The sequence below is a fragment of the Nymphalis io genome, chromosome 11, assembly GCF_905147045.1.
Source record: "Nymphalis io chromosome 11, ilAglIoxx1.1, whole genome shotgun sequence".
Classification (NCBI taxonomy): domain Eukaryota; kingdom Metazoa; phylum Arthropoda; class Insecta; order Lepidoptera; family Nymphalidae; genus Nymphalis; species Nymphalis io.
The window spans coordinates 4,824,423-4,848,854 of NC_065898.1; the positions used below are offsets into that span (position 1 = coordinate 4,824,423).

Below are 24,432 nucleotides of genomic sequence, written 5' to 3' on the forward strand. Positions count from 1 at the left end.
GCATGAACATGTCTGTTTGTCCTTAGTCTGGGTGTAATTATCTATATAAGTATGTATTTATAAAAGAAAATTAATATATGTAGTATTTCAGTTGTCTGGTTTCCATAGCACAAGCTTTATACAAGCTTAATTTGGGATCAGATGGCCGTCTGTGAAAAATGTCCCAGGATATTATTATTATTATCATATATCTGTCAAACTAAAAACTTTAAAATAATATTTTGGTTTACGTTTATAGGGACTATTATATTTTTTTAAGTCATTTTGTTGCATTTTTCTACTTCTAGTGGTAAAGACGTATTGTTGTTTTTAGAAAATCATAAATAATCATATATGACTAAAATATGCAAGTTACGTTACGTTTTTCTATTAATTTACTAAGCTATTCTTCATATTATCCAGCTATATTTTTGACATTCTTAAATTGTCCGGCAGTGTTAATAAATCAAGTACACCCTTCAGCTGTAAATGCGTCCGTCGGCGACGCGATGTCGGCGAGTGGGTCGCCGACTCAGTCTTGGTTGCCCGTCGCGTGAGATCGCTCGCATATTTACAAAATAAATATAAAAATCGTCCTTAAATATCTTAATCATGGCTAGAAGTGGAGTGCATCTCTTAAGCATTGTTGCCCTACTCGCCGTTATCGACATCGGTATGTTTATTTAATTTTATACTTTCCCGCCCTAATTGATTCGAAATTGAGAAAGAAGTATAAACTTGTATGTATGTGAATGAAAGGTGCGATAGAGCTAAACCAATAAACTTAACAGATTTATCGAGAGTAACGGAATTTCAATTTAACGATTTTTACGTTAGTAACTGCAAGATATGTTATCGCAATTCGAATTAACTTATTTACTATTACGATTACTATATTTTATTACAAACAACAATAAAGGAATAATAAAAAATAATAATTAATCGTGTAATATAATCGTCCCTTTCGCCTATTATTAGTTTTATCCTTGTTGTGAAAGTAATTACCAATTTTGCTATCGCTATAAATAAATCACGGGTCATAATCATTATTATTGTTATTGGGTAATAAACTTGTATTGTTTCCTTTTACACAACGACAAATCGACAATGACATCACGTACAGTGTTACACCTTGTTATATTAGGTATAGTGTTTTATATTTACCAATTATTTAATGTTTTATTGGATGTTCTGAAAATTCTGAACGAGCTCTATGAAACCAGAGATATCTAAAGTACGGTGTCATATATATATATATATATATATATATTAATTTTACTTTTTTAAAACATGAAAGTAATTCAAGGCAAGAAGTAACTGAGTTCCTTGTTGGTTTTTATTGTTAGAATCGAGGTAATTTTCGAACTGGTGGCACCTTTACATTTATTTCAATAATATAAAATGACGATTAAAACGTGCTTTTATAATCCAATGAATAAACAATCATTTAGATTTTGTTTTTTTTTTTTCGAGATTTGGAATTAGAATTAAATAGTTTTGTTGTGTTTGTTTCTATATTCAAAGCTAAACTCAAAAGTAAATTGATTCTTATCATATCTTTTATTCTTACGAATAACTTTGAGAGGACCATGGTAGTTGCCAAATTAGGATGTCAATGAGAACATTGTTGTTTTGGGTACTAAATTCGACGCGACGTCAAAACCAAGTAAGAATAAAAAAATAACTGCGGAGTAAAATTGTATCTTGAGTTACTTTAATTTTTAACCAATATCAGCAAACGCGGTCGTTTTTGCTCCATATCACAACTTAAAACAACAAATGACTATTAAATGCCTTTACTGTAAGATTATTATTAAATAATAAAACATGTGATAATTATTACATTCGTGGCAAAAAAAAAATCTAGACATTCAATTGGTTAACTAACTTTAAAATTTTGTGCAACAATTTTTTTTTTAATTAATTTAATTATATTTTATTTATTGTTAATCAATTAAAAAGCAACATATGTCTCTATGGAGTTATTTATTACGTATAGTGCATTGCGTTGTAGATTTGTCGAACATTTCAGAACCATATTTAATGCTTTTATGATATTTGCTATAAAATTAATTGCAATTTAATAAAATAATATGACATTAAATAATAAGTATTAATTGTTGAAATATATAAATATACTTATATATATTGAGTGACATCACGATATTATACTTGAGCTTTCAGATTCTCGCTCGCATTACCAAGGTTATACATGACACCCCTTCTCCTACCATCGTGCGTCCTCTATAGATATACCCCGTAAGCAATTTATAGATTACAAAATGTAATAAAAATACACATAACAACATAACAGGTTATATATTCAATAAATAATATAAGAATTCCAACACGATATAGTCGCATACACAAACACACATACACGGCTCGTCAAAAAGATTTATTTCTGCGAACTTTAACTTTGATTTATATCTAAACAAACTACGATTGAGCAAATATATATACATTGATCAATTGCTACGCTAAATCAAATAATTATAAGAAATAAACGATCCTAGCTTACGCATAAATATTTGTACTTTAGGTTTTGGCCTGAGTCCAGATTTTTAACGACTGCGCAACACAGAACTTTATATTCCATTTTTTTCTAGATACGAAAGAGTATTGTACACAAACATAAATTAATCTGTCGCCTCGTTGCTGTTATGGTTCTATGGAGTCAGAAAATTTAATTTTATAAGTATACAAAAATTAATACATCTTTTCAAATAAATATTAAATTATTTATTTTTGTCTTTTACTAGGAGTTAGGGTTTTGCGCAAGCTTGTTTGGGTAGGTGGGGAATATCAGACATTATACCGTAAGTATTGCTGTTTATCGGTATATATATTATACCGCTAAACAGCAATACTCATTCTCTCTCTTATTTTTTGCGTTCCGGTTTGAAGAGTGAGTGAGTGACGAGAGATTTACAATTGGGACATCTTTGTTTCCAAGTTTGATGGCGATGTAAGGAATGGTTAATATTTTTTTACATTACCAATGTCTACGGACGATGGTGACTACTTAAAATAATAATAATAATTTATTTATGCCAGTAACAAGACTTATATACAAAATTACTGATCCAGCTGAAACGTTACAAAATGATGTGTCCCATTTGCCCATTTTACCATTAGCCAATACGATGATGATACATTCAAAAAAAGTTATTAATTATAATAAAACAGTAGCTAAGCCTAATCTTTAAGGAAATTTACAAAAGAACATCAGCCATTTTATATTTTTCATGACATCATCGACTTGATTTTTATTATATTTGTTAAGAATTAAAACATTTAATTCTTCCAGGTTAACAATGTAATTAATTTATATTTAAGAAATAAGCTGATTGCTTACTTTTAATAAAGTATTTATTATTTACTTACGATGATTTTATCATACTTGTAAAAAGGAATTTTCTAGAGATCAGGGGGACAATTGTTATAATAGCTTGTCACTTTATCGCAATCGAATCGAAATGTAAACCGTTTTCCTGTATATAAATAAAAACATCCAGTGGCGGTTAGTCGAAGTGGAATACGAATAGAATCGGGAACGTATCGTAACCGTTATAAATGAGTAGAATTGGTCCCTTATTTCATAACAAAATAGTTATGTCAACAACTATATTCATAAATGTAGTTACACGTACAATTAACAGCTTCAACTTGCAAATAGATGGTGTCAATAACAATACCTTGCTTCATAGTTATGAACGATGCAATGACAGGAAAATATCCTTGAAAAAACCATTGCAATTCTAAACGCAATCTTGCCTTGGTAAAGCTAAATAACACACCTATTTATAACCCGCAAAGGGTAATCTAAATGTATCATTCATTTATATTATCAGTACAGTTCGATTAATCTGAATCAATGTTATTAATTTAATAAGATAATGCATAAGTAAGTCTGTATGTCTTTTTGTTACTTCAACATTTCAAAACCATTTAACCGAACGTAATGAATTTCAATAAAGAGGTAGCTTGAGATCTGATTGAGAATAAGCATATCAATTACAGGATCAATCCGAATCATCTTATTGTTAACTTTAATGTATAAAAAAATCTCTTTTATTAAAACTATTTCCAGTTTATCTATTTTTCTAAATCAAGTCGTGTAACCGACATTCACGCGTCCACTCCATGATTAGCCATTCCAGAGGATTTTTGAATAAATCATAAAATAACTAAAGCAAATCCTATACTTCTTCTACGCTTCACGCAACATCTATACGCTTTTGGGATATTTGAAGGGTTAAGGGGCAATAGATCATAGCTTTAGATGAAATTTTTAATTCTTATTTTACCCGTATGATCATACTATATATGATACATTATAATATGATTGTTTGTTCATATTATGGGGTTATGAAACTAATGCGTATTTCAACCAGATACGAATTCATTTAGTCATATTATATAGGTACAAACACATTATGAACTTTTGCAAAACTACTTTTTCTCCATCTTTATGTATTTGTTACTGTGTAGGTATTTAATTATAATTTATTACGCAATGATTGTTGTTTTTATGCAAAAACCATTACAATGTTAACTACGCAATCGTGGAGTAGTCATCATGAAGGTCAAAACTAAGGAAATGGATTGTTCATAAATTGTATCATATATAAGGTATATAATTTATTTTTGATGATAAATTCCAAGATAAGTAGATGCCATCGTATATAACATAAAGATATAAAAATATAGTAAACTTATGTATTTACCGAGATGCTTTAGAGGTTAGAACGCGTGAATCTTAAGTGATCGAGATCGTGGGTTCAATCCCGGGCAAGCACCACTGAATTTTCATGTGCTTAATTTTTGTTTATAATTCATCTCGTGCTTGACGGAGAAGGAAAACATCGTGAGGAAACCTGCATGTGTCTAATTTCACTGAAATTCTGCCTACATGTGTATTCTACCAACCCGCATTGGAGCAGCTTGGTGGTATAAGGTCCAAATCTTCTCTTCAAAAAAAGGAGACGAGCCCTTAGCCCAGCAGTGGTTACTATACTACTACTACTACTTTATATTTACTATAAACAAATATACGAAAACAAATTAATAGTTATATGGATTCAACACGTTAAACGGACGCTTTAAAATTGGGTACATTCCGAAGGGTAGCCTTGACGATGAATAAAATACGATTCAAATATGAATCTTAGATGATTCAGCTAATTAACAAATTGGTGTGACACAAGATGACAAACAGGTTTTGATAACTTTATTGTAATTCTATAACAAACAAGAACACTTCTAAGAATAATATATGTATGGATTACGCACGATTAGACCAATGGCTAGCCATAGTGTCTCCTGTAAAGGTATTCTCTAAGAAATAACACTTGTGACTCGATCCTTGAGATGATTGTCAACAAAATAATTACGAGTATCTTTTAACATTCTATGGTTATTAAAGACGCGTATCTGATATTTCACGAGCAAAACATATCACGCGTTTCGAGTTTTGAAAATTCAGCTACAATTTATTAGGCTTATCGGCCAAAATATTTTGATTGACTGAAACATGATAAAATATTATTGAATATTTTGAAACTTTAAATAATCCAACATAATCATCGTTATCGAAACAACTGGAGATGAAAAATAGATGGATTATATGAGAGGTTTAGGTAGAGAGATAAAATGGGCTTGAAATACTTTGTAAATTTAAAACATGTTTAACCTTCCATTACTATTGCAAATAATTCGTGTCCTTAACCACAATTTTATTGCTTTAAAACTGTGTCAAGCTTATGTGGGTTTGAATATCAGTAAGTTATTTAAATCGCTAGATATTATAAAACAAATCCGTTCGCTACGTCTGCCATACTTTCTAAACGCGATAAACTCAAAAATTACAAAACAGATTTTAATAATTGAAGGACGGACGTTCACGCAGAACCTTAAATTACTCGATCGAAGCCGGCACAAGAAGCTACTGATATTATGTAATATTGAGTTCAGCAAAAGAAGATCCAACATTATAATTTGTTAAACGTAATAAAAAATAATAACGCAATACGTCCAAAAACGCTATTTTTTTATAAAAAAAAAACAACACAGAATTACATTAGGGCAATAAATTAAATGTTCTTCAATTTGGATAGTTGCCAAAATCTGAGAAAAAAACAATGTATACCAAATTTTTACTTCATGACTTAAGCCCAATGCGACTCCACAAATTAAGTGCGGTTATTAGAGAAATAACTTGCCATATTCACATATACTTGCATAATTATTTAGTATGAATACTACATTTTTTACACAATTTAAATTGTCCAAAACCTCCATTTCCTTTTTTATTTTTATTTTATTTGTATAAGATGAACTAGCTAAATGCCTGTATACAAGTATAAGTATTTTATTTTAAATTATAAAATATTTAATCAAATTCAATCTAAAATTTATAAAAAAAATCTACACGCTTAGTGTCGAAGGCGACGCTTTTGATCATGGCCTAAATTTATAAATGGATGGATGATATCATCGGTGACAGAATCGTACATGTGTATGTTTGTACATATGAATATACTTCAATTCTAACCGGTTTGAGATACTACTAACGTAAGCCGGTGTAACTATGAAGCCATGACACAATTTTTTTATATTTACAAATAATCACATTTGAAAAATCAGTATAAATCCAAAATATTACTAGTATTATATTATTATATCCGTGATTCAGTCATTGAAATACATCTGTTATTTGCTTATTTAACTAGGCATACATTAAAGCATATATTTTTTTTTAAAACTAATAAGAAAATCTTTTGGGCTATAGTAAGGGATATAAATTTATTGTAGAAGTCCAAAAATTTTATCATAATGAAACTAAAATGTGCTTACTCTAGGAAGCCGGGTTGTTTTTATGCAATATGAAGAAAATATAACAAAATGAAGATATTGATAGATTAAATAAGCAAAGGAATTAAATAATTAATGAGATCTGTTGCGTTGATGATTTGTGATATGCTCTCTATATATGGATATACAAAATACCCTCTTTTGTTATAGGACTGAACCACTTACCCATCATACCGCAACGAAACAGAATATCATGTTTTAAAAGAGCGTTATTGTTAACACAAGGGGAATGAACAGAAATATAAAGTTAAAAATATTATTTATTTATAAACAATTATACCATTGATAAATTATATATATCAAGCCTATCGAATTGTAATGTAATAAGTGTATTGCGATTTGTGACTGTGTTGTTATTTATAGAAACGTTGTGATTTGGACAACACTTGATGATCACACATTATGCTGTATGGAATAAGACAAAATAAGTTCGTCTTTGATTTCATACCTAAACAATATAATTCAATGGTTCGTTGTGAAAAGTCAAAGATCTGCGTTCTCAGTAAATATAGGGGGAACCCCTAGTATCAATCGACATAAATAACTTGCGTTTTTTCTTTGCGTTCAATTGTAATAACAAACTCCTTTATTCAATATAGAAACATTACACTTACTTTTTCATAGTCAAAGTAAAACACGTACCGATAAAACCATGGAGAACTGTGAGCTTATAGATGATAAAGTAGACGTTACTCATTTTTTTCTTGTAAAGATAAATATGCAATACATGATATATATATATATATATATATATATATATATATATATATAGTATATATATATATACTAAATATATATATATATATATATATATATGTATAGTATATATATATATATATATATATATATACTCGTAAAATTAAGGAATTAGCAATTGAACAAACATTCTAACTTCCTGCAAACAGTAATTCAAAAATATCACAATGAATACTTTATGACAATTGAGCACTAGACAAATAACGCATTTTAAGTCAATAGTTTCTGAGTTAACAAAGATATTTTTCGAAAAATTCTCTTCCGTTGGTTTTCAGTCGGCAGTTATTCATATTTTTGCCTAATTGGTTTGTTTGTGCGCCGGATATGAAATATAGCATAGATTGGCTATTTCTTCTCACAACCAAGTGGATAATTTAAAATCCTGTACTATGCAGCTATTGCTAACTTTGTATCCAACTATATACAATATAATGTTATATACAATATTGCAATAAAATTGAACTCTTTGCTGTTGATGTTAATACACACGTGATAGGGCTTGGTAAAAGCCGGTAGGTACCACCAACTCATCACATATTCTACGGCCAAATAGCAACGCTTAGTATTGCTGTATTCCAGTTGGAAGGGTGAGGGGCCAATGTAACAATAGGACGGTAGCATGCGCAAGCAATCCCGTGGCGCTCCTCGTTAAAACGGAAAGGGTACCGCTGGTTTGTTAGTGGGTATTCCGATGTTCGAGGCGCACTCGGCGCCTTGACGGCACCGCATTGGCGGTGTAAGGGATGATTAGTATTTCTTACGGCGCCAATATTTTCAGACTGTGGTGACCACCTACCGTCAAGTCGCCCATTAGGCCGAACGCCTACTTATGTTATTATTAAACTAGTGAGAAGTATTGAACTCAAAGAATGATTTTCTAACATATGGTTTTAATATAAACCACGTGTAAACAATCATTCATTTTACTCGTAACAACTGTTTGTTTAAAAAACTCTTGTTACGTATGTTGAAATGGGTGCGTTCTAGCAAGTCATGACCCATTGTGCTTATAATGCGTATGTGTTTGTATGTACATGTATTCGTATGTGAGTGTGTGACTGTACTTGAGCGCTTGTATATAAATATTAATAACATTTTTGTATTTTCTTATATTTACAAAGATTTTAAAATAATTGTATTTTTTTGTTTATTTCAGGATCTTGTCTTCAGTGCTACCAATGCAACTCTGAGTCAGACCCAAAATGCAAAGATCCTTTCTCATCAGCAAAAAGCTTGGTGGTAAATTAAAAATTATAAAAAACATATTTAGCTACAATATATTCATTTTTATTTTTTGCAAGAAAGCCTTATATGTTAATTTTGTTTATAATAAACAAACGATTAAAAAAAAGTTAAGTACATATAAGTAAAAACATTTAAAAACATTTTAAGTACATTTAAGTACATATAAATAAAAATTACAATATTTATCTGTATTATCAATTATATTGCTGTCAGATGATCATCTTCCAGTATCATCATATAGCCATTAAATTTAACGTAATACAAAGCTACTGATATTAGCTGATCTCAATCTTTTTTTATTAATTTCAGGACTGTACCACCCAGGACTCGATCAACTACAATCGTCAGTACTTGAGAGAAATTTTGCCACGAGAGCTTGTTGAAGGAGTTGTCGGAGCGCCAAGATACTGCCATAAAATCATCATGCGTTAGTGTTGATGAATTTTAATTAATTGAATTAGAATAATCATGCCACATGTTTTAGATTTGTTGAGTTTAACTCTGCATGTAGATACTAAGTATATGGTCTAAACATCAAATGTAAATTACCTACTTCTTATAAACAGTAACGAAAACAACGTCCGATAAATGATTTTAAAGAAAAACCCGTCACAGCTTAATATTTATATCGAAATAGATTACCAATTTTAGTGCGAAACCAAATAACAAATATATACTTTGTTCGATAACTCTGACCGTCGTTCTTGTTCATGTCTATTACAGAAATTTTAAAGACGACCTAAGTTGCCGGCTTACACAGAAAACAATTTACGATTTTATTTGTAATTTTCAGAAAATGGAGCAACTGTTCGTACCTGCTTGGACGCTAATCCGACAGATTTGAACCACTCCTGCCGCCTTTTCGACAACCAGGCATCACAAATGCCAGCGGATCCTAGCAAGAAGATTAAGTATTGCAGCGTGTGCGACAAGGACAGGTGTAATGGTGCCGGTTCTATTGCCGTCTCTGTACCGCTGGCAATCTTTGCTCTCATCTCGTCATATCTGTACACCAAACAATAATATCGACAATCATACTTGAGAAACGGTCAGCTTTTACAAAACGCTTTCCGCCTTCATACCTTCCATTTTTTTAAAAACAAGAGATGCAACCAAAAACACATCTTTATAAAAAATGTCTTTTAACATGGACTGTAACGTCGAAATCTGATTCCCATTGCGATACTACGATACGATTTTGACTTTGTTTTTTAATTAAGTGAAATCAAAGATATGAAATATATAATAGAGCAACGCTATAATTTATAAAAAATAATTTAATAAAAATAATAACACACATTATTTTAACTATAAGCTAATTCAATAATTGTTACAAAACAAATAAAATTAAAAAATTGATATATACGGTACAGGAAGCATGGAATTAAATATCTCGCCTGTTGTGGCTTATTTCAATTAAATGATTTTTTTATTGATGCTGGAATAGCCCATTATAACTGTAGAGTTATATGAAAAAAGTATTAGTGCCAAATTGGCTTTTTTAAAATATATAAATATAATATAAATAACAAATAGGCCTTGCTTACATGTAACCTGCCCAACGTTTTTTTTTTAATAAGCTGAATATATTAGCGATTCAATGTATTTGTTTATTATCAACTAGTATTAAAATCGTATTCCGTAAAACATTGTCTTTAATAAAATAATTAGGTATATAAATCATAAAACCATTTTATCCGAAAAAAATAAATGTATTCTCAGCCATTGAGTATATATAGTATATTTATTAAATGTGCATCAAAACAAATTTCACAATATTAATAAAAATGCGTTATTTTGTGGGAAAATAGTACACACTACATTTGTATATTTAAGATTACATTTTAGTTCGCGTTATGTATAAGCAATATATTTAATATTAGGCACAATTAAATATTCATTTAAACAATGTTTTAAAAATAATAGATTAAGCATTTATGTATACAAATATTATGTGTTGACCGTCCCTTTAAGACGTATGTGTTTGTAATAAAGTTAATAAAAAAATACATTATTATTTTATTTACCTGTACAATAACAGAAATGCTTATTAATAGTGTTATATTTAATCCCGACATGTATATTTATTTATTTGAAAAGGCACTTCTACAGTACATATATACACTTAAGATTTAGTAGCATCTTTTAGAACAATCATTTTTTTATATAGAATAGGTAGGCGAACGTGCATATGGACCACTTTATGGTAAATGGTCACCAATACATTGGCATTGTAAGAAATGTCAATCATCGCTTACACGCCAATGCACTACCAACCTCTACACAGCTGCTTACCCTTCAATCCGGAACACAACAATACCAATACCATTAGATCTGATATATGTACCAATTACAACATGCACAACACTAACGAGGTAATGTCATTTGTTAACAAAATTAATTATGCTTTAGTTTATCTATCACTAATGTCACCATGTGTTACACTCACATTAAACATAATGCATAATTTTGTAAATACATGTTTTAATTCAAAAATCATTGCGAGTTACTGAACGTTTTGTTTGGTATCGCCTCAGGTAAAAGAAAATAAAAATATATGTATCAACATTGACAGTATGGAGGGTAAAAATGCGTTAATTTAGGGTGGCGCTACAATAGCACGAGGGTACATGTTTTAAAAATAGCGCCGAAAGTGATTTTTGTTAAATAGATCAATAAACGATACTGATAGACTTCCGCATCGTTATGAGGCATTTTTTAAAATAAGAAACAATGATATTTTAATTTTGTGTATTACTTTTCGACATTTAGGTTATACTTACAAAATTATTTTGGAATGCGTAAATAGTTAAAGTTTTGTATACTGTACTACACTCGGCACTTAAATCCGCTAAAAACTGCCAAATTCATAACATACCCTGTATCGAAGCTGGTGCCATTCTGGAATGTTCTTGATCTTTTAGGTACTGCTTACAGCTGGAAGCTTTTTCAGCTTGTCCCCCATATAAGATAATCCTTACTCCTTATACTCCATAACTGACAGATTCATTTAACAGAAAGTTGATGCACAGGGACTGCTTGATTCTTTCAGGTCAAGTTCAGAAATAGTAAATTAATTCTCTGAAAAGTGAAAGAAATTCAACAGTATTTTAACCCATAAGGAGAAAAATGGAAAACAGGAAGTGTTTGTGTCAACTTGCATAAAAAAAAATATAATGTAAAAAATTGTTAAGTTTAAGTTTATAATAATTAGTTATGTTTATAAGCATATGACAAAATGTTGACAGATTTTAATTTTAACTATATATAAGTGGCTTTCTAATCAATGATTACTTTTTGTTTAGTTGAAATAAAAAAAATAAAAAAGAGATTGAAACAAGAAAAAAATATCCCGAAATAATTTTTCAGAAACATTCCCATTTTAATCCCACAAAAGTGTATAAGGCAGTTCTTATAGAATTATTTTTCTGTAGTACAATTGACTTTTCACGCGCTCAGCGGTAGTCAATCGATTCATATCGCAAATATGGTTTACTTGACTAACATTTGACGTTTAAATCATGCGCCATTATTGACAATTGTATAATTTTCAAGATTACCCGTTGGTGATTTTACTACGTTTAGTAAAATCAAATTGGATCACTGATATATTCTGCTAATTACTTTTCTGTTGACATTTTCAAAACTTTTAAGTTCAGTTAGTAGTTTAGTAGGACTTTATGCAAGCCCGTCTGAATAGTTTACACACTTTCATCACATATTCTACTACCAAACAGTTATACTTTGTATTGTTGTGTACTCGTTTGGGGGGTGAATGAGCCAGTATAATTTTTTTTATAGAATAGGAAGGCGGACGAGCATATGGGCCACCTGATGGTAAGTGGTCACCAACGTCCTTAGACATTGGCACTGTAAGAAATGTTAACCATCGCTTACATCGCCAATGCGCCACCAATCTTGGGACTTAAGACTCCCTTGTTCCTGTAATTTCACTGGCTCACTCACACTTCAAACCGGAATACAACAATACCAAGTACTGCTGTTTTGCGGTAGAATATCTGGTAAGTGCGCGGTACCTACCCAGACGAGCTTACACAAAGCCCTATAATAATAATAATAATAATAATCTTTATTTGAAAATATAAGCATTACAGTATTTACACCAAGTCGCTTATATCTACACTAATTACTCAACATTTTTTAATTATTCATACTAATTTAACATAACATACTACAAGGATAAATAAAATAAAATTTAGTAAAACAAATATAGAATTAAAATTTGTAAACAAAATAAGCTTAAATCTATTTAGGAACCACAAAATTAATTTTTAAAATTCTGAAATATATAAATTTGTTTGAACATAGTATAAAAGGGATCATAAAATATGTCTACATCTCGACAACGTACGAAGTCATTTAAAAGTTTAACAGCCCTAGCAGTGGGGCTGTTGCTAGCTTGGGGAGAATGCCACATAGGTGGATAGCAAAACAATCTATGTTGCCGTCTTCCAACACCACGCATATATTTGTCGGGAACATATAAATATATTGATTCGCGTACAGCAGTGCTATCCACCCTATGCACTAGAATTAAATAGTAAAATTTTATAAGTGCGGCTTCCCGTCTAAGCTGAAGTGAATCTAGACCAACCATACCTGACACAAACATTGAAGGATAGAGAAAAGGGTAATATCCATATTTACGTTTAAATAAATATCTACAGAATTTTCGTTGAATTTTTTCTAACATTATACTATACATTGCCTCAAGCGGACTCCAAACTATTGCATTATATTCTAATTTACTACGGACATAGGCATTATACAATTGTTCTATTACTTGGGTATTCTTAAATTGCGATGATATTCTAATAATGAAACCAAGGCATTTATTAGCATCTTTGCATGTTTTAAGTATATGGTCATGAAAATTTAGTTTTCTATCCATTATAACACCTAAATCCCTGATTTTGGGTACATGTTCCATTGGTGTGTCAGACAGATTATATATATTTTTAATAAGTTTACGAGATCTAGAAAAAGTGATAGTTTTACATTTTGAATTATTAAATGATAATTTGTTTCTTATAGTCCAGTCAACTACGGCATCGATATCACGTTGTAGCGCTACACAGTCTTTAGTCTCGGTTACAGATAGGTACAGTTTCAAATCATCAGCAAACATAAGGCATTTGGCATTAGAGATAACACTAGGTAAATCATTTATCATCATCAAAAATTGCATAGGACCCAAGGTACTACCTTGACTAACCCCTGATCGTGTATAATACTCTTCCGATTTATACCCGTCTAGCTTAACAAACTGTCTTCGATTTTTTAAATAGTGAGCCATCAATTCTAAGAGCGAAGTTGAAAATCCTAATAAAGCAAATTTGTTTAAAAGTACATCATTATCTACAAGATCGAAGGCTTTTTTGAAATCAAAGTAGGCGGCATCTACTTGACAACCAGACTTAACTTTAGTACTTATATAATCTACAAATTCTGTATGATTAGTCAATGTGGAGCGTCCAGGACGAAACCCATGCTGGCAATCACTTAATTGCCCCTTTATTTGTATATAAATGATGTTATTAAGAATCGATTCAAATATCTTTCCAAATACACAAAGAACAGCGATTGGTCTATAATTTGTTATATCCGTGGACGAGCCCGATTTTGGAATAGGTGTTACTCGGGACACTTTCCACTTGCTAGGGTATAAACATTGTTTAATTGAAAGATTATATATATGAAGTAACGGCACTTCCAAAGCTGACAAGCAATCTTTTACTAGAAAGGGAGGTATGTTGTCAGGACCAAAAGCAGTTGAAGCTTTTAGTCGCCGTATTGCAAATCTGAGTTCAGCAACTGTCACTTTTTCGATGGTTACCGTAGATTGGCAACCAAAGCGATTAGCCTCTGCCTCAGCTATCTTTACGTCTAACAGAGGAGAAGAATCATGAAACACAGAACTGAAATATTTAGCAAATGAATCAATAGCTTTCTGCCCTTCTACAGCTTTATTCTTATAAGTATATGTTTTTATCTGCTGCCTAGTTTTACGTTTTTCCTTTACAAATTGCCAAAAACTTGATGGTTCTATATATATATTGTTTTCAACCCTAGATATATAATTTTTAAATTCTATATTTATAAGATCCTTGACTTTAGTTCTATAGTATTTAAAAAGTTCCCTATTAAACTCCAAATCATAACACTTAAACTTTTTTAGATTAAAATATTTTAATTTTATATAATATATTATTTCTTTGGTATACCATTCTGGGTAATTATATTTATTACTTTTGACTATTGTTCTTGTAGGAACGTGTGTACTAATAACACTATTAAGTTTATTATATAGCATATCTACGGCTAAGTCTAAATTTAAATGATGTTTTTCAAGTAAGTCGGTCCAGTCAATATTAGCAATATCAACGTACAAGCTATGGAGATCTGCTTGCCGAAAGTTCCACTCCGTGATTAAATATTCTCTTGGTGTCGGAGACGTTGGATTTTGTTTTGTTCTAGGAAGTGTGAGCAATATCTCTAGGGGCGGGTGGTATGCATCCATGGGAACTAGATGTTCCGTATCGGATGATATTTTAATATTATTATGATCTAGAGTAGTTAGTACTAAATCTAAGATACATCCATATTTATTGCTAATATTATTACATTGTTGTAACTTACTATATTCCATAAAATTATTAAATTGAGATCTAACACTATTATTGCACGAATTTAAATTGAAATCACCAACTATCATAAATGGATATTCAGTATACATATTTATAGCATTTTCTATACATGTTAAAACATCAAGATATTGCTTACTGCTGTAACTGGGTGGTAAATATACTACACTTCGTTCTCAAGGTTTGTGGCACATTGGCGATTTAAGGGTTACTAGATATTTCTTACAGTGTCAAAATCTATAGTCGGTAGAATGTGCTAGTCTGTTTTTGTATCCTAAATAAAAAATATATATCTTATAAATAAAGTTATTGTCATTTGTATACTTATCGGATATCATTTTGATAATGTTTGCTTGAAAATCGCCATGACCAGCAACTTACCACCGATAGCTTACCAAATATCCGTTGTTCGGATAGAACAAATAATGAAATACACATACAAAACTTACTATATAAAATTATTAAATAAATCATTTCAAATATATGTATGTATATTGTATATGAATATAAAATTAAAATGCAATATATAATTTTTTTGTGAAATGTACCTATATGTTCCATTTATCTATTCCAGTTATCTATATTATCTATTGAAAATAGAAAACCGATAATTCTTGAAGGTAGTTCCGATGATAGATATTTCTTCTATTGATGCATCGACGTATTATTATTGCTTAGCAATTTAGTAGATACATTATCTCTAGAGAGGTTTGCATTTTATCCTGCGATAATGGACAAGTGGACAGTACGTTTTTACGTAATTTGGAGGAGGCACAGGCGGAGATAACACCGGGGGTGTCACAGGCGGTGATAACACTGGAGGAGGCACAGGCGGCGATAACACTGGAGGAGGCACAGGCGGCGATAACACTGGAGGAGGCACAGGCGGCGATAACACCGCAAGGGGCACAGGCGGCGATAACACCGGGGGCGGCACAGGCGGTGATAACACTGGGGGAGGCACAGGCGGCGATAACACCGGGGGCGGCACATGCGGTGATAACACTGGAGGAGGCACAGGCGGCGATAACACCGGAGGGGGCACAGGCGCCGATAACACCGGAGGGGGCACAGGCGGCGATAACACCGGGGGCGGCACAGGCGGTGATAACACTGGAGGAGGCACAGGCGGCGATAACACCGGAGGGGGCACAGGCGGCGATAATACCGGAGGAGGCACAGGCGGCGATAACACCGGGGGCGGCACAGGCGGTGATAACACTGGAGGAGCCGCAGGCGGCGATAACACCGGGGTCGGCACAGGCGGTGATAACACTGGAGGCCCAGTAAGTTTGTTCATTTTACCAAAACCAAAAATAATGATAGCGCTTATCATTATTTTGTCTTTGTCTGTTTGGATGTGGTAATCTTCAACTTGCTAAAAATACAAATGGAAATAATATCAAAAGTATTATTCCAAGGTACTGTTTAGTTTTTATTTCATCAAAATCGGTTTCTATCAAAAGTTGTAACAACTTAAAGTTCACTTATGTATCTTTGTTGTCTACTATTTCAGGCTTATCTAAGAAAATTTAAAGAAATTAAAGTGTGTCTGTGATTTTAAAATAACTGCCGGTTTTTAATTTAATAATCCGCGAGTGATATACCGGTGCCACCTATTAATTTAAATATTTTGTTTGAATTAAAATAGGCATTACGTACATTACGATTGTAAAGAATTATGTATTCCACGCCGGTGAAGCCGCGAGTTTTGCTAGTTTTTTTTAATAAAAGTAATATTTGACGTCCGACCGAAATCGTGGCGGTATAACCACACAAATGCTGGAATCCGAAAATGCAAATCCTGATAGCGGGCAGCAGCGCTATTAGTGAAAGATGTCCAGCCACTGCGGTCACCAACCCGCCTGCCAAGCGTGGTGACTAAGGCAACTCGATTGGAAAGGACGCGGCATTAATATAAATGGCCAACACATTACACATCTGCGATTTGCCGACGACATTGTCATCATGGCGGAGACTCTGCAGGATTTGGAAGAGATGCTAAACAGCCTGAGCGATTCTTCAAGACAAGTAGGTCTCGGGATGAACATTGAAAAGACCAAAATTATGGCAAACCGTCATGAATCCCCGAGACCAGTGGTCGTAAATGGCTCTCCACTTGAAGTTGTGCAGGAATATATCTACCTGGGCCAAACTATACAACTTGGCCGGCACGACTTTGAGAAGGAGGCTAAAAGAAGAATACGTTTGGGCTGGGCGGCATTCGGGAGGTTACGTCATATTTTTGAATCGTCGATCCCACAGTCGCTTAAGACCAGGGTCTTCAATCAGTGCGTCCTACCTGTAATGACTTACGGTGCCGAAACGTGGACACTTACCGTAGGACTGGTCCACCAATTTAGGGTCGCTCAGCGAGCAATGGAACGCGCGATGCTTGGGGTTTCTCTGGCAGATAGAATCCGAAATGAGGACATTCGCCAGAGAACTAAAGTCACCGACATCGCGCTTAGAATTAGCTCGCTGAAGTGGAAGTGGGTTGGTCATGTCTCCAGGCGCATTGATGGCCGATGGAGCCGACACGTGTTGGAGTGGAGACCACGCTTAGGCAAACGTAGTGTAGGACGCCCTGTGACAAGATGGGCCGACGATTTAAAAAAGGTGGCAGGTTCGGGATGGATGCGGACTGCCCAAGATCGGGATGGTTGGCGTTCTATGGGGGAGGCTTTCGTCCAGCAGTGGACGGCAAAAGGCTGAAAAAAAAAAAAAAAAAATATTTGACGTTATCAAAATAGAAGCAGTGTAATTCCAAGTAAAATTAACACTTTTCAATTAAAAAATTAATTTAAAAATTTCAATTCAGAAGTGTTTCATGTATCTATATATATTTTATTTATTTTATGATATCTTGTCTCCGTATATAGCGACGTTTTGTTTTAATGCTTTTTTTTTAATTTTTTAGGCGGAAAACGTATTTAGATCACCTGCAATGCAGCGATTTGTCTGACAATCACAGACCACTGATGATTCAGCTCAAGAACCACAATGTGTTGTCACCGCTTATGAAGGTGAGCCCATATTTTCTAAAATAACAGCTTTTATATTCGCCGGGAGGGCAAATGACTCTACTCCACCTGATGGTAAGTGGTAGTAGAGTCCAAACGCGACGACGGCCAGTACAGACGGGAAAAACGTTCTGCACTATCCGCCTTCGCCTTGCCGGCCCGCAAGATGCCTCTTCACGCCTCGTTTGAAGGAACCCGGGTTGTAAGAGGAGGGGAACACGTGAGCTGGTAAGGAATTCCATTTTTTGGAAGTGCGACAAAGAAAGGAGTTGCCAAATTTCTTTGTACGCGATGGAATTGATGTCACAGTTAGGCGGTGACATCGAGAACCAGCTCGCGTGGACTTAAGAAGGAAGGGGGAAGCAGGGATTAGAGAGAATAATTCCTCAGAGCACTCGCCGTGATACAGTCGATAGAAAGCGCTCAGTGCTGCTATCTCACGACGCAATTGTAAAGGTTCAAGGGTGTTTGTGACCTTTACGTCGCCAATAATGCGTACGGCACGTCGCTGCAACCGGTCCAAGGCCTCAAGTAGGTACTTAGCGGAGCCATCCCAAAGGTGCGAGCAATATTCCACGCAAGACCGTACCTGTGTTTTGTACAGCAGGCACAGTTGTTGAGGCGTGAAAAAGCGCCGCACCTTGTTCAGAACTCCGAGTTTCCGTGAAGCTGTTTTTATAACAGCCTCGATGTAATCCCTTGGACTAAGGTCGCAGCGAACGTCAATCCCCAGCATGGCGATTTTGCTTTGCATCACCAGCGGAGTACCACAGAGGGAGGGAAGAGGGGAAAATGTTGACTTTTTCGCCGTGAGAGCGCATACCTGTGTTTTCTTGGCATTAAACTCAACAAGATTATCAGAGCCCCATTTGGCGATGAGCTCTAACGTCCTATCAATTCAATGACAAGATTCTCCCACCTCTCCTCAGTTTCCGCCCGCCCAGCCACTGCGCGTCCGTGGTATCCACCATGCACTGTACTATCATCTGCATAGCAATGTATGTTCCCAAGGGAGAGCATATCATTGATATGAAAAAGAAAGAGTGTTGGAGATAGCACAGATCCCTGGGGGACCCCAGCATTCACTACATAGAATTGTGAAGCGCAACCATCTACTAAAACACGAAGGCTACGCTTGTGTAGGAAGCTGGCAATCCAGGTGCATAGCTGAGCAGGCAGACCATATGCCGATAGCTTGGAGAGAAGACTTCTGTGCCAGACCCTGTCGAAAGCCTTGGAGATATCGAGGCTGACAGCCAACGATTCTCCATGCTTGTCGATAGCTTCACCCCAGAGGTGTGTTACGTACGCTAGAAGATCACCTGTGGACCGTTTTGGTCGAAACCCGTACTGACGATCATTAATTAGACAGTGATCTTCTAGGTAATGGATCAGTTGGTTGTTTAAAATCCGTTCCATCACCTTACAAAGTACTGAGGTGATAGCTATTGGCCGATAATTTGCCGGGTCAGACCGATCCCCTTTTTTGGGAACCGCTTGCACATTAGCTCTTCTCCAAGCCTCCGGCACACTTCCCGAAGAGAGAGAAAGTTGGAACAGGCGCGTTAACACAGGAGACAGCTCCGCTGCGCACTTCTTCAGCACTATGGCTGGTATTCCATCGGGACCGCTAGCTTTCCGTACATCAAGTGATTGCAGCTCCGCACGCACATCACGTTGCCTGATTTTAATGTCAGGCATCGTATGGCCACATGCAGGTATTGTAGGTGGCAGTGCACTACAATCATCGATGACGGAATTGTCGGCAAAGAGTTTAGCCAGGAGATCAGCTTGCTCTTGCGGACTGTGAGCTAGCGATCCGTCCGGATTTCTGAGCGGTGGCAGCGAAGGTTGGCAGAAATTGTTTTGCACAGACTTGGTCAGACGCCAGAAGCTACGGGAGCCCCTAGGATGCGAAACAAGGTCATGACCAATCTGTACAATGCGCTGTGCATCCGCTCTCGTGTACGCCTTTCTACAGGACTTGGAATTTTTATTATAGTTTGCTTTCAGTGAGTCAATGTTAGATGCCCCGCTAATACAGCCGTTGATCCACTTGCGATATGCCGCCTGCTTAGATGATACAGCATCGACACATTCACGAGTGAACCAACGGTTACGCGTACTCCTACTGACGAGATCTGAGCTAGGAATGTAGTATTCCATTCCCAGCATGATCTCGCCAGCAACAGCAGCGGCACTAGCTGTCGGGTCATTCCCACTGAAGCAACGTTCCTTCCAAGGGACCGACGCATAGTAATCGCGCATACCGTCCCAATCCGCCGACTTATAGTGCCAAACGCGACGTTTGCATACCGCTAGTGGCGGCAGCTTGGCCTGTGGCACTCTGGTAGAAATAAGGCTGTGATCCGAAGAGCCAAGAGGAGCCTGAACCACAACCTGATATTCCACCGGGTGAGAAGTCAGCAGAAGGTCCAGTAGAGAAGGTGCTTGCCCATCAATATCTGGGATCCTGGTGGGCTGATCAACCAGTTGGGTCAAGTCATGTGTGAGAGCAAAAGCATGAGCAGTCCTTCCAGCATGGTCAGTTTTGAGGGATTTCAACCAGGATTCGTGGTGAGCATTAAAATCCCCCAAAAACACCAATTCCGCGTTAGGAAATTGCTCTTGCGCAGCATCTGCCACCCGACTAAGTTGGTCAAATAATCGGCTTGTCTCCAAGTCACCATTGTGGGATCTGTAGAGGCACACGTAGACTCGGCTCTGACGAACCAGGTCCACACGTACCACCAACATGGAGAAGGAGGGGTCCTCCAAGCAGCGCAGTCGGTGACAGCAAACATCCGTCCTGACGAACAAGCATACTCCGGCTTTCGCTTTGAAGGATTCTTCAAGCGTGTAGCCGGGATAATTAAGGTAGCTGGTATCGGCAGGACGGAGTATTTGTGTCTCCGTGAGACACAACATTGCTGGCCGTGCTGTCTCGAGATGGTGGTGGACAGCGTTGAGGTTAGTGTGGAGTCCTCGGATGTTAGAGAGCTCGACCTCAAACAGCGAGGGTATGGTGGGGGTGTGCACCGCTGTACGACCGTTATTTCTTTTTTGTTGCGCCATTTGGGAAAAATGAAGTGGAAAAGAGACGTGAAGCGAGCGATGTATTGCCACGATAGGGATGGGCAAAGTGTGGAGGCGTGTTTCCCCAAGTGGTTGCCAAAAGGAAAAATACACTGACCCGCCGGACGGAAGGGCCCCCGAACCCCCCCGGAAGTGGCCGCCGGGACCCCACCTACCGGTCACCAACCGGCACGACGGTCCACCCCGAGATTATGCGTGGCCCTGAGTACTGGGGCAGCCTCACGAGCTGGTTAGGCACGCTCGGGCCCCTGTACTATGCCACGGGCGGCCAGCGGAACAGCCGTTTCTTCGGGTCTCCCTGACCGGCAGGTCAATACAGTTTCCCCCGGCATTGGTTCAACAGCTGTCTCCAATTGGACCAACACCCATCGCGGCAATACTCGCTCGGGCTCTGGCTGTACGCTGGCTGACCTCGAAACGCGGCTGCAAGCCACTTCACGAGTTTTTCACCATGCGTACGGTGGTAACAAGCCAGGCGGATGTTAGCATCCTACCACCAGATAAAGCTATCAATATACTGTTTTTAAATCTATTGAAAAAGATTTTTATAATTATATTTTTGAATATTTCGCAGTAAATGGACAAAGAAAAACCAAAAGAGGTTGCTCCTACGACCCTGTTGAAGAAAATACCAGATGCAAAAACCTAATTGGTGGAAACGATACTGTAAATGTCGTTGGCTGCAGAGCCTGTGTCGGAAATCTTTGCAATTCGGGATCAAAAATTGTTATTGCTTTTATCCCATTATTTGTTAGTGTTATAATTAATGTGTATTCTTAAAAAAATATTAAATTAATACATTTATATTGTCTTTTTTTAAATATAGGTAAATTTTAAAGTTATACAACATTTCTGTTTTAAATTAAATTATGAAAGACTATGTTACTAAATAATTATCTTATTTATAAAACAGTGGCAATTTTAATTATGTTAGTTTGCTCTTTTTTAAAATAATATATTGAATGGCTTAGAGATAAAGCCCATAATAAAGACAGTGTTTCCTATAAGATTTCAATGTTTTATTCTATTTCATGATTTTAGCGTATATAATGTCTTGTTGCCTACAGTTTGTAAATCATATTATGGAATATTCACTTGTCATTTTCCCTTGAATTTTAATTTTGATTACTTATTTTAAATAATTCTTAAATTGTTTTAAATTAATATATTAAACTTATACGTTTTTATTGTACTAGTTTACTATGCTAGAAAATATATATTTTTTTATTAGACTTTCTCCACATTAAATACCGTTATGATTGTAAAACAATAATATAATGTCAACTGTTAAAAATATTTTATAGAATATTTTTTTTGGATCAATCACAATTCATATGTATTTTTCCTTTTGTTGTAACTCGTTGCTAGATAGCGCGCTGCACCATATCAACTATAATTTTTAATCTATAGCCAGAAAAATTGGTATACATAAATATTTGAGCGCAGATTACATTTTCTTTACATCTTTTGCTCACATGCGAATGACGTTGCACACACCTTTTGTTTACATACGGTTTATTAAGTTCACACATAACTAAGCTATCAATGGACGTCTCATATGTTTGTATTTACGGAACTAAGTAAACAGGGCCACATCCATGGGCGTTACCGAGGGGGGAGCAGGAAAGTTTCGCTCCCTCCTGGATTTTAAATGCTTATGTACCTAATGTTGTCGATAAAAGTTATGGTGGCATACATAACGGATAAAATCAACATTGATTGAAGACAGGTTAAATGGACTTTCTATGCTCAATGTACATAAAAAACTTGTAAACGATATGGGCGATTCATTCAGGGGAAACGTCATAAGCCGTTTTGCTGAAGATCCTCGAAAATTACTTTTAAAATAGATATTCATTTAATTAAACGATTTTAATTAAATAAATGCAAATTTATATTTACTTATTTAATCATTGTTCTGACTGGTCGGGAAGGTGGGCGGGCGCCAGTGTCGATGAGCTGGTGGTCCGGATGCGCAGTTCTCTAGAGGAGGTGTGCGATGCGGCTATGCTGAAGACCCGGCGCAGGGCACCGTGCCATCAGGTATACTGGTGTTCGCCCCAAATTGCAGAGCTTGTAAACCGGGCGCGGAAATCCTACGTCCAGTGCCATAGGCGAAATGGCCTTGACGCGGACTTGGAGGGACAATTGCGGGCCGCCTATCGTCAGCTGAAAAAAGAGATGCAGCTGACGATACGTCGGGCCAAAGAATCAGCGAAGGAGGAGCTGTTGATAATAAAATTCCGCACCCATGGCTCCCCCACGACGGAAACGCTGGCTCCGGAGCTCCTACTTCGCCTGTTCGTGTATTTTCGCTCCGTGATTAAAGAAATTGTGGCGCCACCACAAGACACGGAACAATCGATGGAGACGGCCCTCGATCGATTGAGGGCCAGAACCACAGCGTCAAGTCCACCCTAGAGTTCTGCGCGAAGCCCTGGAAGACTTAGGGGGGAGGCTTCGGCAACTGTTTGCCCAGTGTTTTTCCAGCGAGCATTTCCCGAAGCCGTAGAAGGTTGTTGCAAATTGGTCCTGCTTAAGTATGGGCATTAGTTGGACTCTCCTTCTGCATACAGACCAATAGTGCTGCTGAATGAGACGGGCAGACTCTTCGAGAAGATTCTCGGAAGGTGATAGGCGACTTGTCCGGCATCGGGTAGACTGCGGTGTTCCATAGGGATCTGTTCTCGGCCCCATCCTGTGAAACGTCGTCTTCGACTGGCTCCTGCGAGCACCCGTCCATCCCGGGCCCCATCCCGGAAGTTATAATATACGGATAACACTCTTATCAC

General features: G+C 35.9%; 1 protein-coding gene and 1 long non-coding RNA gene across 2 annotated transcripts; both read left to right on the plus strand.

Annotated features, from left to right (window-relative positions):
* The first annotated feature begins 484 nt into the window (after positions 1 to 484).
* On the plus strand, positions 485 to 10,865 carry LOC126771882 (uncharacterized). Its single transcript, XM_050492045.1, has 4 exons — positions 485 to 652; positions 8,768 to 8,850; positions 9,166 to 9,283; positions 9,650 to 10,865. The coding sequence occupies exons 1-4, from the start codon at positions 592 to 594 to the stop codon at positions 9,877 to 9,879; spliced, it is 492 nt and encodes a 163-aa protein (XP_050348002.1). The 5' UTR covers positions 485 to 591; the 3' UTR covers positions 9,880 to 10,865.
* Positions 10,866 to 18,433: 7,568 nt separating this feature from the next.
* On the plus strand, positions 18,434 to 22,649 carry LOC126771900 (uncharacterized). The gene is made up of 2 exons (XR_007669574.1): positions 18,434 to 18,547; positions 22,215 to 22,649. It is a non-coding gene; the product is annotated as an uncharacterized LOC126771900 (long non-coding RNA).
* Positions 22,650 to 24,432: the final 1,783 nt, after the last annotated feature.